We start from the raw sequence: 15,572 nt of genomic DNA, 5'->3' as shown, positions 1-15,572 counted from the left end.
CTGTCACTTCAAGGGAAACAATTGACAGGATTTGTTGCCAATGGTACATTTAAGCTTTTACTTTTTTTATAAAGATTTTTTTTTTTTTAAGATTTTATTTATTTGACAGAGAGATAGAGCACAAGCAGGGGGAGCAGCAGGCGGAGAGGGAGAAGCAGGCTCCCCCGCTGAACAGAGCCTGATGCGGGGCTCAATCCCAGGACCCTGGGATCACGACCTGAGCCGAAGGCAGACGCTTAACGACTGAGCCACCCAGGCGCCCCTATGACTTTTATTTATTTTTTTTTTTTAAGATTTTATTTATTTATCAGAGAGAGACACAGCGGGAGAGGGAGGAGCAGGCTTCCCGCTGAGCAGGGAGCCCGACGTGGGGCTCGATCCCAGGACCCTGGGATCATGACCCGAGCCGAAGGCAGAGGCTTAACAACTGAGCCATCCAGGCGCCCCAAATTTTAGCTTTTAAGCAAAAAAAAAAATATTTCAAAACTTGCTTGAGTTTCCAACACTTCCCTGATGAAACTGTTAACAAATGGGACTTTTCAATATTTTTTTAATAAGATGTGTCAACAATCTGAAAGAGCAGCAAACTTCAGGTATACCGGTATTTCCAAGGGACCAATGCATGTTACAAAAGCGTGCACGGGAAAAGGACGCCTTCAAAGTGCAAGAGGGGCCAATGGAGTTTAACAGTAATGAAAAGCTCGTTAATATGGTCTCAAATACCACACTGTAATTATTCTTTAAGAAATTCCCACTTGTGGGACGCCTGGGTGGCTCAGTCGGTTGAGCGGCTGCCTTCGGCTCAGGTCATGATCCCAAGGTCCTGGGATCAAGTCCCACATCAGGCTCCTTGCTTGGCGGGAAGCCTGCTTCTCCCTCTCCCACTCCCGCTTGCTTGTGCTCCTGCTCTCGCTATCTCTGTCTCTGTCAAATAAATAAATAAAATCTTAAAAAAAAAAAAAAATTTTAAAAAAAGAAATTCCCACTTGTGTTGGGGTGCCTGGGTGGCTCAGCCTGTTAAGCGTCTGCCTTCGGCTCAGGTCATGATCCCAGGGTCCTGGGATCGAGCCCGTTGGGCTCCTGGCTCTGCAGAGAGCCTGCATATCCCTCTTTCTCTGCCTGCCACTCTGCCTATCTATACTCTCTCTGTCAAATATCTTAAAAAAAAAATTACCACTTGAGTTTTGGTGTTCCATCAAAGAACAGCCACAATCCCGAGAACAGTTCTTAAAGGGCTTCTTTTTTTCATGCACAGGAATGAAGCTGGATTCTCTCCATAGAATCCAACCAAAACCACGTTATCACCGTACATTTAACACAGCAGGTATGAGAATCCGGCTGTCCCCGAATAAGCCAGAGATTTCGGGGATTTGAAAAAAGGTAGGCTACTATTCCAATTTTTGTTTTGGAAGGTTCTTTTCTTCATAAAGATGTTAACAAACACATAATGGGTTTGTTGTATTTAAATAAAATTATATTTTTATCTCTCAATTTTAATTTCTAAACATGGTAAGTATCAGTAGATAAAACCCATTTAAACAAAAAGGGTCTTTAGGGTCCTTGATAATGATTAGAATGTACCGGTGTCCTGAGACTAAACAGGTTGTGAATGACTGGCCTAGAAAGACAAGGGTAACACAAAAAAATCAGTAAAAGGAAACACACATAAGGAGCAACATACACAGGCACATACTTGTAACATATCGATGCTTGGGATAAGCACAACAAGACATAATGAAGTCGTCAGGACAGCCCCTACCAAAGGAATCCTTTTGAATTTTACAACTGAAAATGCACACGGACATAGAGGTGCTGTGTTAGCAAGCCAAATACCTGAAGTGAGAAGAATTTAGAATTGAAAACTTAAAGCACAGTTCCATCTTACCAATTTACAGTCCCTATCTTTTGACAAAATTACTGGATATTAAAAATGCACAACTATGGGGCGCCTGGGTGGCTCAGTCGTTAAGCGTCTGCCTTTGGCTCAGGTCATGATCCCAGGTCCTGGGATCGAGCCCCCGCCATCGGGCTCCCTGCTCCGTGGGGAGCCTGCTTCTCCCTCTCCCACTCCCCCTGCTTGTGTTCCCTCTCTCACTGTGTCTCTGTCAAATAAAATCTTTAAAAAAAGCCAAAAAATTAAAAAAAATAAAAATGCACAACCAAATGCAATGTGGTATCCTCGATTGGATCCTGAAGCCGTGATAACCAAGTTAACGGTCACTTAGCATACTTTTGTAACACCTTTGCAACTTGTCTGTAAACGTATTCAAAAGTAAGTGTTTATAAAAAGTGCAAAAAGTACTTGAGTGTGGGGACGCCTGGGTGACTGTCGTTAAGCGTCCACCTTCGGCTCAGGTCATGATCCCAGGGTCCTGGGATCGAGCCCCACGTCGGGCTCCCTGCTCAGCGGGAAGTCTGCTTCTCCCTCTCCCTCTGCTGCTTCCCCTGCTTGTGCCCGCTCTCTGACAAATAAAAATCTTTAAAAAAAAAAAAAGTACTTGAGCGTGGGTGTCAATGTCGGGTTCCGAAAGACCATTTTCGAACCCGAATGACCCTTTGTTGGAAGATGCTGGGGGTCGGAGACTGCACGGGACAACTCTTAAATGGGTGGAGCTGTCCAGTGCTTTCATGACGTCCATCATCCCTGCCTGGCTTCTGCCTTCTAAATGGTAATGGGGCTCCCTAAGCTGGTGAACAACCCAAGTCCCCCCACAAATTTCCAAAACGGCATCCACCACAGTGCAGCATCACTGTTGAAGCAATGCATTCTGGTGGTGGTTTATCCAAAGAAGATGAAGAGTGACGAAGTAGAAAGACAAGGTCTGGAATTAAATGTTTATGGTTAAAATACACGCCTGGGTGGCTCAGTCGGTTAAGCGTCTGCTTTCGGCTCAGGTCATGAACCCCCTGCCTGTGCTCTGGCAAAATCTTAAAAAACATCTATTAGGTATGTGTGTCACTTTTAACCCCCAGCTTTAACTTTTCTGAACAACCAATCTGGTTGGCTAAGACAATTTGCCTGGCAGGTGGCTTGCTTTTGTGGTTTTCCCTGACAGTGAAGTCAGAGTTGTCCAAGCCAGCTACCGTCAACATGGCAGCCCCAGCACCATCAGACTCCAGAAGTGTAGTGAAATGCCAGGTTACAGATTAAACCCCTTGGTCGCACAGGACCCACCTCGAGCACCTCGAGCACTCAGCAGCCCCACGGGCCAGTGTGGCCACCTCTACACAGTGCAGGCGCAAGAGGCACCATCACGTGGACTAGCCCTGTGTGCCAGATGGGCCTCTGTACCTGGGCCTGACATCCGAAGATACTTCACGGTCAAGTCGAACCTTCTGCACGGCTATCACCAGCGGTGGAGATACCGGCATGCGGGAGGCCCGCTGCAGCCTGACGGGACCAAGGAAGTCACATGGACACACACGGTCACCACCATAACAAATTTATTATTCCAATGGCACTAATACAGCTGGAGGTGCTCACGGTGACACCGCACAGTTTCCTGCCTTCTAGCTTCTGTCCAAAGAGAAAGGTCTACCCGCTCGTTCCTTCCCCCTCGGGGGAAAATCCACTACGGGCCATTTACCCAAATAAACCTCTTAATGCATTATGTTTTTTTTTTTGACATCTGAGTTTCTGAAATGGAAAAAAGTGTTGAGTGTCCCATCCCGCCTCCCCCACCCCCACCGGCCAATAAGTCCCTGCTACCAGGGCATTTCTGTTGCCTCTGAAATCTTGAAATAAATATCGAAAGAAACGGCATCAAGTGTTCACGTTGAGTGATGGCACTGAGTGGGCCCCAGAACCTGTCAGGTGGAGCGTCCCCGTGGACAGTCTCGAGGTGTTATGGAGAATGCGAGGGCTTGTTGCTGTGGTTGATCGTCAGCCGGGTACAGGGGCTGTGCTGAGTCCCACCAGGGTGGTGGGCTGCAGGGGAGGGCTGCCTACAATTTGTCCAGGAAGTTGTCCAGGGCCGGGATGCCTTCCTTCAGGCCTTTGCGCTTGCGTGTTTCGGCCACCACCTGGCTGGGGCGGCTGGTGTTGTCGAAGGGATCCCCGGGCAGGATCTGCCAGTGGTCAAAAACGCACTGGGGGAAGGCCTGGCCACCAGTGTTGGACCTCAGGTCAGCAGTGAAGCCTGTGGAGAGGGACAGGGCTCACTAGCAGGCTCAGGAGACTTGGTTCCCACTACCTCCATGGCCAAGCCTCGGAGGAGGTGGGGACAACGCAGGCACACACATCACAGAACCCGGGTCAATTCAATCAGACCACATGTTAAACCTAACCCTGTACCTCACCCAAGCCTTGCTCAAAACCCACTAATTCGTAAGGGAGCCAGTGCTGGCCATTCCTGGGCCTCCCTCTGCTCACCCACAGCATGAACCTGAGCTACAGGCCAACCGCTCTGCTGGCCTTGACCTTAACATTTCACCAAGTCACACATCCAAGGGTTTTCTTCCCCTGCAAATCCACCATTTCAGGGAGCTGCGTATCGAGCAGACCCAACTCGTCCTCCATAGCCCTGCTGCTCCGCCGTCCAAATGGGCGGGGCCCAGGCCAGCACTTTGCAGATTCCATCCACAGCTCTCATCGGCCTTGCTAGAGGCAAACCCGGATGTATCCTGGACCAGGTCTGCCTGTCAGACTACTGGCTCTGCCCTGGAACCAACGGCCAGAGACAGTGGGTGTCTGAGGGATGCACCGAGCTGGAACTTACCAAAGGACTCATTCACAGGCAGGTAGGCCTTCACGACAAACATGGGGGTGCCGGCCACCTGGGACTCCTCAAACACATGACCCCGCTTCCTGTTCAGGACACCGTAGATGCCACCAACCACTTGTTCCGGACACTGTCAGGCAAGAATGGCTATCATAAGCAACTGCTGGGCAAAAGAGCAGCAGTAAGAACGAACAGGACCGGCCCTCCCTACCTGAATCTCCACAAGGTAGATGGGCTCCATAAGCCGGGGCTGGGCGGTCAGCACACTAGCGTAGAGGCAGCGCCGGGCAGTGGGGATGATCTGGCCCCCGCCGCGGTGGATGGCATCCGCGTGCAGGGTCACGTCGTGGACATCGAAGCGCACACCACGCATATTCTCTTCGCACAGAGCCCCCTGCAGAAGGAGCCAGAGACCACCATCAATGTCCTGCGACGACTGCAGCCCCTCCTTCCAGGACAAATCACATAGCTCTCCACCAACACCTCCTGGTCTCCACCTAGACTGACCTGCTGCGTCCCGCCCAGCGCAACCTCCCTAGGACTCCCTTCCCAGAAGGCAAGACCACAGCCCCACTGCGCCCACAGGGAACCCAGTACAAGTGACCCCAAGATCCCCCAATAGGTTGTGAGCCTCCCTGGCCTGTTTGAGAACCAACAGCCAGCTGATCCATCATCAGCTGGGCACCGAGTGGTCCCCTCACCTCTTTGGTGGCCCACTGGAAGCCAGCTACCACGCTATCCTTGATCTCATTGAGGTACTGCACACCCTTGGTGATGTCAGTGAGGACGTTGGGGCCAGTGCCGTCGGGCCCGAAGCACCAGATCTTGCGGGCCTCAGCCACATCCCACTCATACTTCTCGGCCAGATAGCGGGCCCGCTGCTTGAGCTCCTGGCGGGCGGACACCTCACCCTTGTCAATGTCCTCAGCCAAGCCGTCAGGGAAGGGCCGAGCCTTCATGTACAGCCGGTTGTGCTTGTTGGGGGACTTGGACAGGCAGAGCACATTCGACTCCTCACTGACAGTCTCACGATAGGAGACTACGGGGTCAGATTTCTGCAAGGGAAGCGTGAAGGTCAGGCCAGGCAGCGACCTCCCAAGAAAACATTTACAGGGTCTTCCTGTTCAGACTCATGGGCATAGCATCATACACAGATGCAAACCCAGCTCCTTACAAGACCAGATGAAAACTAGGGCACCCAACAGCCAGACCTGAGGCTAGCTATAGAAACCTAAGTGATCTATCTGCCATCTTCAGAAACTTCTGTTAACATTTCTTAGCATCCGGAAAGCAGCAGACCCTTCACGCTGCAACCTCAAAAATTTTGAACACGTATGTAAACTGTTTCCTGACAGCACATTTTATCCGTTTCCTAATAACAGACTTTATATGACAAACACATAAAAAAGAACAAAAAACCCTTGACTATGCAGTCTCTACTCAGGCCTCCAGCCATCTGAGCCTGGAGCAGGCCTCACCTTGATGGGAATGCAGGCATGGTCCTCCTCCAGGTCCTTCAGACAGATCTCCAGGTGCAGCTCACCAGCCCCTGCGATGATGTGCTCCCCGGACTCCTCAATGATGCACTGCAAGGGGCCAAGACTTAGCCCCTGGGCACTGACCCCAGGACATTCAGGAATCCCCAGAAATTCTAGGGAATGGGTGGAAAGCAGGCTCCCTCCAGTTGGAGAAGGTAGACTCCACAAAAATGGGGATTTTGGGTAACTCAGGGCTCACAATACAGTAAGTGCTCTCATGTGGTTTTTTTTTTTTTTGCGCTGGTTCTCAGCATTATTTCCCAAAACAATCTACACTAGACAGCCCATAAAAATCTAATGTTATGAAAAAGAACTGAATGATTTCGGGGCAAGAACTACCCCCTTATGGGACGCCTGGGTGGCTCAGTCTGTTAAGCATCTAACCTTCGGCTCAGATCATGATACCAGGGTCCTGGGATCGAGTCCCACATTGGGTTCCTTGCTCTGAGGAGCCTACTTCTCCCTCTCCCTCTGCTGCTCCCCCTGCTTGTGCTCTGACGAATAAAAATATTAAAAAAAAAAAACCAAACCAAACCAAACCAAACTACCCCCTCGCTGCACAGCTGCTCTGCCAGGAAGAGTTGTGTGCTCAGCACACACCTGACTTTCCAGTATCTGAATATCCCTAACTCTGAGAAGCCCCCCCGTAGACCATAAACTAACCACACTCCTGCAGGGAGGGTTCCCTCCTGTCAGGGCACCACCCACCTGCACCATAGGGTCCGACTTGGCCAGCCGTTTCAGACCCTCCACTAGCTTGGGAAGGTCAGCCGGATTCTTGGCCTCCACAGCGACCCGGACGACAGGGCTCACGCTGAACTTCATCACCCGCATGTTGTGGGCATGCTCAAAGGTAGTGATGGTGCCAGTCTTCACCAAAAACTGGTCCACGCCCACCAGACCCACAATGTTCCCACAAGGCACATCTTCAATGGGCTCCACGTAACGGCCCATCATCAGGATTGTCCTGAGGGAGACAGAACAAGCATTAAAATACACCAAATCCCCAAATGGCCAAAAAAGGGACTCCTTCCTTCTGGAGCCTGGGGCTGTCCTGCCTGCCTGAAATGGTGGTGTGAACCCACCCCTAGAGCTTCAGTCCCTGACTTCACCTTGCAACCCAAGTTCCCATGACAAGGAGTCCCAGCTCTTGCACACCAAAGCTGAAATCTACCTGCTCATTCCCACCTCCCCTGTGGGGCTCCACACCCCACTCAGGGCTTCCTGGAGTGTCACAGGAACCTGAGGGCCCCAAGGAGCCGGGCTGTGTGTGTGGAGGGTCAGTCTTTCCCCCACCCGGAGACTACCACTACCACATGCCCTCTGAAGTCCACGCTGGCTCTCTGGGGACCTGACAGATCTACCGCTGCCAGCACCTCGAGCTTAGGGATGTGTGTGTCCAAGTCCAAACCAGGGCTCGGACCACTGCTTCCGGGCATGCTCATCCAGACAAGTCCCTCCTTCACCGTAACAGTTCCTTCACCCTCTCCGGGCCACACCATATCCTGCCACCCTCACTGTGGGGGAGAGGTGGGGAGTGGGGTGGAATACGGACCAGCCCAGCACATACCCATGAACTGCTGAGCCTTACCTCTGGATGGGTTTCAGGTACAGGTCCTCCTTCTTCCCAGGGGTGTAGTTTGGCCCCATGATCCTAACCTTCAAGCCAGTGGACACCAGCCCAGAGAACACACGACCGAAGGCGTAAAACCGACCTTTGTCGGAGGTTGGCACCATTTTGGAAATGTACATCATGAGGGGGCCTTTGGGATCACAGCTTTTAATGCCTGAAAAGAGAAAAATCCCCAAAGGGGAACATGTGATTCCCTCGCAGCTCACCCTTACAGAACCGTGACCCAGGACTTAGCAATAAGCAGCGCCTTCCAACCACTGCCACAGACCGCTCTTGAGGCAGAGCCCAGCACTCTGGAGCCAGATCATAGATGAACCTCACGTACCCATCGCTGCCTCGTCGTCCGGGGGCCCCTCATACAAGAGCTCACAGCGGTATTTCTGGGCCGTCACGGGAGAAGGCAGATGGATAGTGATCATCTGCAGCAAAGCGTCCCCGGCTGGTAGCCAGCGGCGCATCACAGCCTACGGAAGGAAACGGAAAGCTCAGGCAAGACCCATGGCCCTCAGAATCCCCTGCTCAAAGTGACAGTAAGACGCACTTAGATTCTGAGCTGCTCCCCCCAGAGAGGCCAACACCACAGGTCTTCTGAACGTCCACTGGTGGATGGGGCTGTGACTGGTGAAGCTTCCGACTGAGAGCCACTGTCGCACGAGAGGGCAGGGCCGGCAAGTACCCCCAACAGGGCCCACCCACAGTCACCTTTAGAAGTGGTTTGCCTTCTTTGTCTTTGTCTTCGCTGTCCAGCTTGATATCCAGCTTTTCGATCAGCTTTGCCGTCTCCTCTTTCTTGAAATTCATGATAGCGTCAAACACCTAAGAAATTACAAAAATAGCAGTGGGTTTGGGAAGCCTGCGACTGCTTCCTCCCCAACAATCCTGAGCCATAAGCAAAGCAAGGGCAGGGCTACAAAATTCCCGTAACAGCAAGGCACGAAGGGCCTCGCCAGCCTAAGTCTTGGAAAGACAGAAGAGGTTGTTACAAGACAACAAACATGTTCTAATCCACAAACACTTAAAACTTGCTAGCAAAACCCCCACTTTTAGTCTCCTCTCCCCACCACCAAACCCCCAGCCAGAGAGGCACACTCCCCTCCACCCAGGAATCTCAGTGGATAGCTTGTCAGAGTGGAGCCCTAGGGGCTGAACCTCCACCACTCTTACCTCCCCCTCCCCCAGCACCTACCTTTCAACCCAGCTCTGCCCAACCACAGGAGATCGGTAACAGGTCCTCCGGGAGCCTCCAGGCCCAAGGACAGACAGCCCTAGGGATGCACATCCACGATGCCCTCATCAGCTCACCTTGAAAATAGGGTCCAAGATGAGCTGGCAGAACGTCCGTGGTAGCTTCTTGCCATCAGGACTGGTGGCTGACTTGCTGAATTTGCCGTTGGCTGGATCAAAGTACCTGGCAGAGAAGTATTCACCAACTCAACTACGGTAGGAGGATCAGGAGAGACCCAGATGGGCCAAGGAAACCAAGCTGGGCAGAAGGAACCTACAGACGTTTGGTGGTCCCCAGCCCCGTCCCCACCACTGCCAGTTGATCCCCGTCCAGGCGCATTAGTAGTGCGGAGAGCGCCTGCACCTCCCCTATGGTGCTCACCGGTCACCCCACAGCTTCTTCATCATGTCCTCCACTTTCTTGGCCCGCTCAGCAGGCCCCAGCTGGCCCTCGCCCTTGGCAGCAAATTTGGCCACATACATCTCTGCAAACTGCTTCAAGGTAAAGGCCCAACCGTGGAGTCCAGACCCAAAGCCGACAGTTCCAAGTACAGGGTCGATCTGCAAAAGCAAAAAAATGCTATGAGCGGAAACAGTTGCATAGAAAGCACTCAGTCCCTGAGTACTGTGGGCCTCAGACGTCAGATTTCTTCAGTAGCCATCAGGTCAAAGTGAAGAAATTTTAGTCATCATTTTTAAGGCCCAACTCTTCTCCATTCCCTCTGGCAGCAAGATACACACACGCTAACCCTTAGAGCACTGTCAGCAGGCAGAACCACCCACTAGCCTGCAGCTCCCCCAAAAGTGCTAAGTGAAACCAGCTTTAAAAATAGCCCAGCTCGGGGCGCCTAGGTGGCTCAGATGATTAAGCGTCTGCCTTCGGCTCATGTAATGATCCCAGGGTCCTGGGATTGAGCCCCACATCGGGCTCCCTGCTCCGCGGGAAGCCTGCTTCTCCCTCTCCCACTCCCCCTGCTTGTGTTCCCTCTCTCGCCATGCATCTGTCAAGTAAAATCTTTAATAGGTAAACATTCCCAGCAAATTCACTTTCAGAACTACCAAGAGTCTCCAAGAGACCCTAGCCTCACAATAGTCCCCAGGGCCAGCACCCTAACACCAAGGAAGGTCACAGCCCTTCCAGTATGAGCAAGAATTGAGTCTCCCCGTAGGGAGACATGGAACAAAGTACTGGGAACACAGGGGCAAATAGCAAGCTGGCCAAGACCCTCAACTTCAGCAGGCAAATGACCTACCATGATGTTGCCCATGGGTCCACTCTCGCCCTCCCCATAAGTGGAGATGATGACATTGACATTCTCCACGATGCGCTGGAAGGTCTGGTAGAGCTCCTCAGGCTCCAGCTGCAGCTCCAGCAGAGCCCGGTCCATCTTGTTCATCATCAGCACAGGCTTGATCCGCTCAGCAATGGCCTGTCGCAGCACCGTCTCTGTCTGCACGCACACACCTGGGGACAGGCGTCTCCATCAGCGGGGGCGGGGGGGAGACAGCCCCAGGACCCTAACTACACGCGCGGGTACCTACTGCTTACCAGACACACAGTCCACCACCACCAAGGCACCGTCGGTGACACGGAGGGCGGCAGTCACCTCCGAGGAGAAGTCCACGTGCCCGGGGGAATCAATGAGGTTGATTAGAAAGCCAGAGCCATCCTTGCTCTGCTTGATAAAGTTCAAGTCGTTCTCCGAGAGTTCGTAGAAGAGGGAGATGGCCCTGAGGAGATTGGAGCAAGTTGGGTGGATGGAAGCCACATCTCCACTGCCTTAGCGTAACCCCTGGAATAAACCTAGGTTCCTGCCTTTTAAACCCTCTCAGTGAGGTATTTTCTCTCCTCGCTAATTACTACTCCCTACAGACAGAATTCAGGCTTCCCACACAAAAGCCATCCCACCCAAGCAAGAAGCTTTGCCCTCACCCAGGGAGGCCCACCTCCCTAGTAGTACCAGCTGCAAAAAGCAGCTCCTCATGGGGCGCCTGGGTGGCTCAGTCGTTAAGCGTCTGCCTTCGGCTCAGGTCGAGATCCCGGGGTCCTGGGATCCAGCCCCGCATCGGGCTCCCTGCTCGGCGGGAAGCCTGCATCTCCCTCTCCCACTGCCCCTGCTTGTGTTCCCTCTCTCGCTGTGTCTCTGTCAAACAAATAAACCTCCTAAAAAGAAAAACTCCTTGGAGACCATCTGCCCAGCCCCTTCATTCTGGTTACTCCCAAGTTCAACACACCTGATTCCAAATATTGACCAGGTGACAAAATAAAACCCAAAAACCTCAGACTACCCCCAACTGAACTCTCAAAACAAACGACCAACTAAAGATAAGAGGCAGCTACGGTCACTGCTTCAGGTGCTCACTCTGTCAACACAGCCAAAAAAACTGTCACTGGGTGGGCCACATACGGGTCACGATATTCGGCAGCGTCTCGATGCCAGTGGCATTACCCCCCGACTTCTCCAAAGCGCCAAGAACACCGTGGCCCCGACACGGGGAGGCCGCTGGGTTAACCCCCTTCCTCTCCGAGGCTCCCCAGGTCCCAACACCAAGCATCACTGTGCCTCACCGGCTGGCTGCACCTTCCCCTCGTGAGACTGAACCGCATTCTCCCTCCCAGTTCAAAACCCCAGCCCCGAGGTGCTCCAATCACCTCCCCAGCAGCCCCAGGACCGTGGTACTGCCTGCGGTCTGGCTCCCCACGCATCCCAGACCTGGGTGAATTGAACACCCCCCCCCCCAGCTCTCCCCAGGACCCCAGCGCCGGCTCACGTTGACTTGATGGTGATGCAGCGCTCCTGCTCGTCCTTCCGGGTGTCGGTGAAGCGGGTCTCCCCAGCGCGGGCGGAGGCGATGATGCCGGCCTTGCACACCAGCGAGTCCGTCAGCGTGGACTTGCCGTGGTCCACGTGGGCGATGACGGACATGTTCCGGATGTTGGCCTTCTTGTCCATGATGGCCCGGATCTGGTCTACCGTGAAGTTCACCTGGACGGCAGGAGGCGGCGGCTCAGGGCAGCCCGGTCGGCCTTGGCACTTCGATCAAGACTGCGAAGGCCCCAGCCAGGAGCGGGCCGTCTGACCTCCACCTGGCGGCTGACACCCCCTTAAAAACGCCACTTGCCCCCTCCGGGAACCCCGCTTCTACTTGTCGCCAGACGCGGCGACCCAGATGGGGGCCGGGGACCAAGTGTCAGGGGTGACACCAGCTTTCCGAGGGCATACGCGCGTCGGAGGCCTCGGCAGCCCAGTTACGGCTGCGGGAGGGAAGGGGCTCCCCCCCCCCAAACCCATCCCGCCGCTGGATCCTCCCGGGCTTCCCGCGAGCGAGGCCGTCTGCGCAATCCAAGGTCACCCCTCCACTGGGGGTCAGGCGGGGCCACCGGCGGGGGCGGGGAGCTCGCGCTGCCCCCACGGGCGCCAGCCTCCATTCGCTGGCTCCGCTGTCAGCGGTCCGCAGGCGCGACGCGCGGGGCGCAAGCCCTTCCCCGGCGAGCCACCCCCGTCCTCCCACCCACGGCAGCCGACAGAAAACCGAGCCCAGCTCGCGACCCGCGCGTTACATAAGGCGGCTCGGCGCGCCCCGCTCCCCACACGGCGCCCGCCCTTACAGCGTCTGCCACATCATCATAACCCCCCCGCCCCGCCTCTGCCCCAGCCCCGGCCCGGGGTCCCGCGAGGCGCCGGCGCCCCCGGAAGCGGGGCAGGGGCTCGGCGGACGGCGCGACGCGCAGACATGGCGGCGGCCGCTTCTCCCCCCCGGGCCGCCGGTGCCGCCATGTCTCCTCCAGGTCCGGGCGGCCCCAGCGCTCCAGACCCGGGAGCGCCGGTCCGGCGGGGCCCCCGCCGCCCACCCAGGCCGCCAGCCGGTCGGCGCTGCTCACCATGGTGGCGGATGGCGGTGGATTCTCCCAGACAGACCCGAGCGAGGCGAGTCGCGCCAAGGATGGCGGCGACGACGGCGGAAGAGAACGTTGACGTCAACACCCGGCCTTTTATAGGCAGAAGCCGGTTGGGCGGGTCATCTGACCGCGCTGCGGGGGCGGGGCGACAAGCAACGCCCCGCGCAGGCGCAAGGACGGGCTCCTCCGGTTAACCCTTCAGGCGACGGTGGGGCTGCGGGATTTCTCGGGGGCGGTGGTCGACCCCGAGCTGGGTGCAAGCTGCCGGAATGCAATGCTCAGGTGCCTTGGGCGAGAAGCGCCGTTTTAGCTGAGAGTATTAATCGTGGCCGCTACATCCGCTTGCACGATGACAAACACTTCTGTGAAAAGTACTTTACAGTGGGAGAAGGGTCTGCGGATTGTACCACAGCCCATTTTCTGGTTTTGCTATTATGTAAGATGAAACCGCTGGGGGAAGGTGGAGCGAGGATCCTCGAGACCTCTCTGTACTATTTTTGCAACCATCTGCCTTATAATTATTTCAAGATAAAAACCTTTTCTGAAGGCAGGTATTAATCACTCATTTATCCCAGAAAGATAGATTGGTCATCTACTGTACCAGGAATTGCCTGCTATAGGCGTAGTTGCTATAACGATAAACAAAACACCTTACTATCTCCCCCACTCTACCTGTTCTTACACTAGGTACTTGGATTCTTCTGTGCATCAGTTTCTTCACCTGTAAAATGGGGTAATCATTACTGCCTCACTGAGGGACAGTAAGATTAACTAAATACATCCAAAGGGGAAAAAAAAAATACATCCAAAGAGATTAGCTCTGCGCCTGACACAGCACTCAATACATGTCAGCTATTTTAATTAGCTATCACTGCTATTAATACAACATTTATTTAAGGGACATGGTTTGCCGTGTCTCAGGCACGGGGCTCAGCACTTTCCAGGTGCAATCTCATTTTCTATTTCATTTCCTCTCTAGCCGGAGGTTCACAAGTCTATTTTGCATTTGTGTCCTAATCTGACCCTAACAAACTATTGTATCTCAGATCTTTGGCTTGAGGGAACAAAATGGCATTCCATTCAGTATTTTTATTCTTTTTTTCTTTTTTTTAAAGATTTTATTTATTTATTTGAGACAGAAAGAATGAGAGACAGAGAGCATGAGAGGGAGGAGGGTCAGAGGGAGAAGCAGACTCCCTGCCGAGCAGGGAGCCCGATGCGGGACTCGATCCCGGGACTCCAGGATCATGACCTGAGCCGAAGGCAGTCGCTTAACCAACTGAGCCACCCAGGCGCCCAGTATTTTTATTCTTTATAAAGAGCCAAGCTCGATGCTTGGTACATAGTAGGCTCTTAGGACGTCTTTCTTGTATCATCCATGAATGATATTCTTTTTTTTTTTTTAAAGATTTTTATTTATTTATTTGAGAGAGAGAATGAGACAGAGAGAGAGAGCATGAGAGGGGGAAGGATCACAGGGAGAAGCAGACTCCCCGCTGAGCAGGGAGCCCGATGCGGGACTCGATCCCGGGACTCCAGGATCATGACCTGAGCCGAAGGCAGTCGCTTAACTAACTGAGCCATCCAGGTGCCCCCATGAATGATATTAGCACAAAAAAAAACACCCTAAGGTAAATCTTCCCCTACACTCAGGCTGTCAAAAGGAGAGGGACTACATTGCTCTCCCTGCCCCCCCCCCCCCCCCCCCCCCCCCTGCTGGGAGAAGGGGAGATACGCATCTGCCAAAAGCAATGCAAGTTGGAATCTGAACTCTAAGCCTGTGCACTCCTCATTCCCACAAATGCTTTGCACATTTTGCTTTGTAAAGCACTGTCCAGCCCTGATAGCATTTACACTGAGGGTTAATTCGGGGGCTTTAAACACCTACATCTGTGTTCATGACACATTTGAGGTTAATTTTTACAAGGCAAATGTATGAGCCATTTGAAGGACATGGGTTTTTTGGTTTGTTTTTTTAAGATTTTATTTATTTATTTGACAGAAAGAGAGAGAGGGGTGAAAGAGAGAGCACAAGCAGGGGGAGCAGCAGAAGAAGAGGGAGAAGCGGTCTCCCCACTTGCTGCAGGGCTCAATCCCAGGACCCTGAGATCATGACCTGAGCTGAAAAGGCAGACGCTTGACCAACTGAGCCACCCAGGGGCCCCTGAAGGACACATTTTCAGCAGATGGGTATCCAGTTTCCCATTCTTAATAAATTTTATATTTTTTAAAGATTTTATTTATTTATTTGAGAGAGAGAATGAAAGAGAGAGCACGAGAGGGGGCAGGGTCAGAGGGAGAAGCAGACTCCCTGCTGAGCAGGGAGCCGATGGGGGACTTGATCCTGGGACTCCAGGATCATGACCTGAGCTGAAGGCAGTCGCTTAACCGAGCCACCCAGGCGCCCCTTGTTCTTTTATTTTAGTGGTCACTGAGCATTTAAACATCTTTAACCAATACAGTGTACCTTCAAGTTATATTATAGTACTTCATGTATAGTATAAAAACCTGACATCAGTGTACATTTATTACTCTGAACCTTTGTACTATTACCA

General features: G+C 53.2%; 1 protein-coding gene and 1 non-coding gene across 2 annotated transcripts; both read right to left on the bottom strand.

The window, feature by feature from the left end:
- Positions 1-3,426: 3,426 nt before the first annotated feature.
- Positions 3,427-13,084, bottom strand: EEF2 (eukaryotic translation elongation factor 2). Its single transcript, XM_034998675.1, has 15 exons — positions 13,000-13,084; positions 11,889-12,103; positions 10,666-10,847; positions 10,370-10,581; positions 9,499-9,677; positions 9,195-9,300; positions 8,595-8,708; positions 8,218-8,356; positions 7,851-8,046; positions 6,968-7,226; positions 6,200-6,307; positions 5,423-5,776; positions 4,933-5,115; positions 4,719-4,851; positions 3,427-4,139 (listed from the first exon to the last, which is right to left on the bottom strand). Exons 1-15 carry the CDS (start codon positions 13,000-13,002, stop codon positions 3,946-3,948), a joined length of 2,577 nt encoding a protein of 858 aa, XP_034854566.1. The 5' UTR covers positions 13,003-13,084; the 3' UTR covers positions 3,427-3,945.
- On the bottom strand, positions 9,749-9,813 carry LOC118006138. The gene has a single exon (XR_004677968.1). It is a non-coding gene; the product is annotated as a small nucleolar RNA SNORD37 (small nucleolar RNA).
- Positions 13,085-15,572: the final 2,488 nt, after the last annotated feature.

The sequence above is a fragment of the Mirounga leonina genome, unplaced genomic scaffold, assembly GCF_011800145.1.
Source record: "Mirounga leonina isolate KUSES-001 unplaced genomic scaffold, KU_Mleo_1.0 Mir_94, whole genome shotgun sequence".
NCBI classification, from domain to species: Eukaryota; Metazoa; Chordata; class Mammalia; order Carnivora; family Phocidae; genus Mirounga; species Mirounga leonina.
Note: the sequence above shows the minus strand (reverse complement) of the source record. Positions and strands in the feature narration are given on the sequence as shown.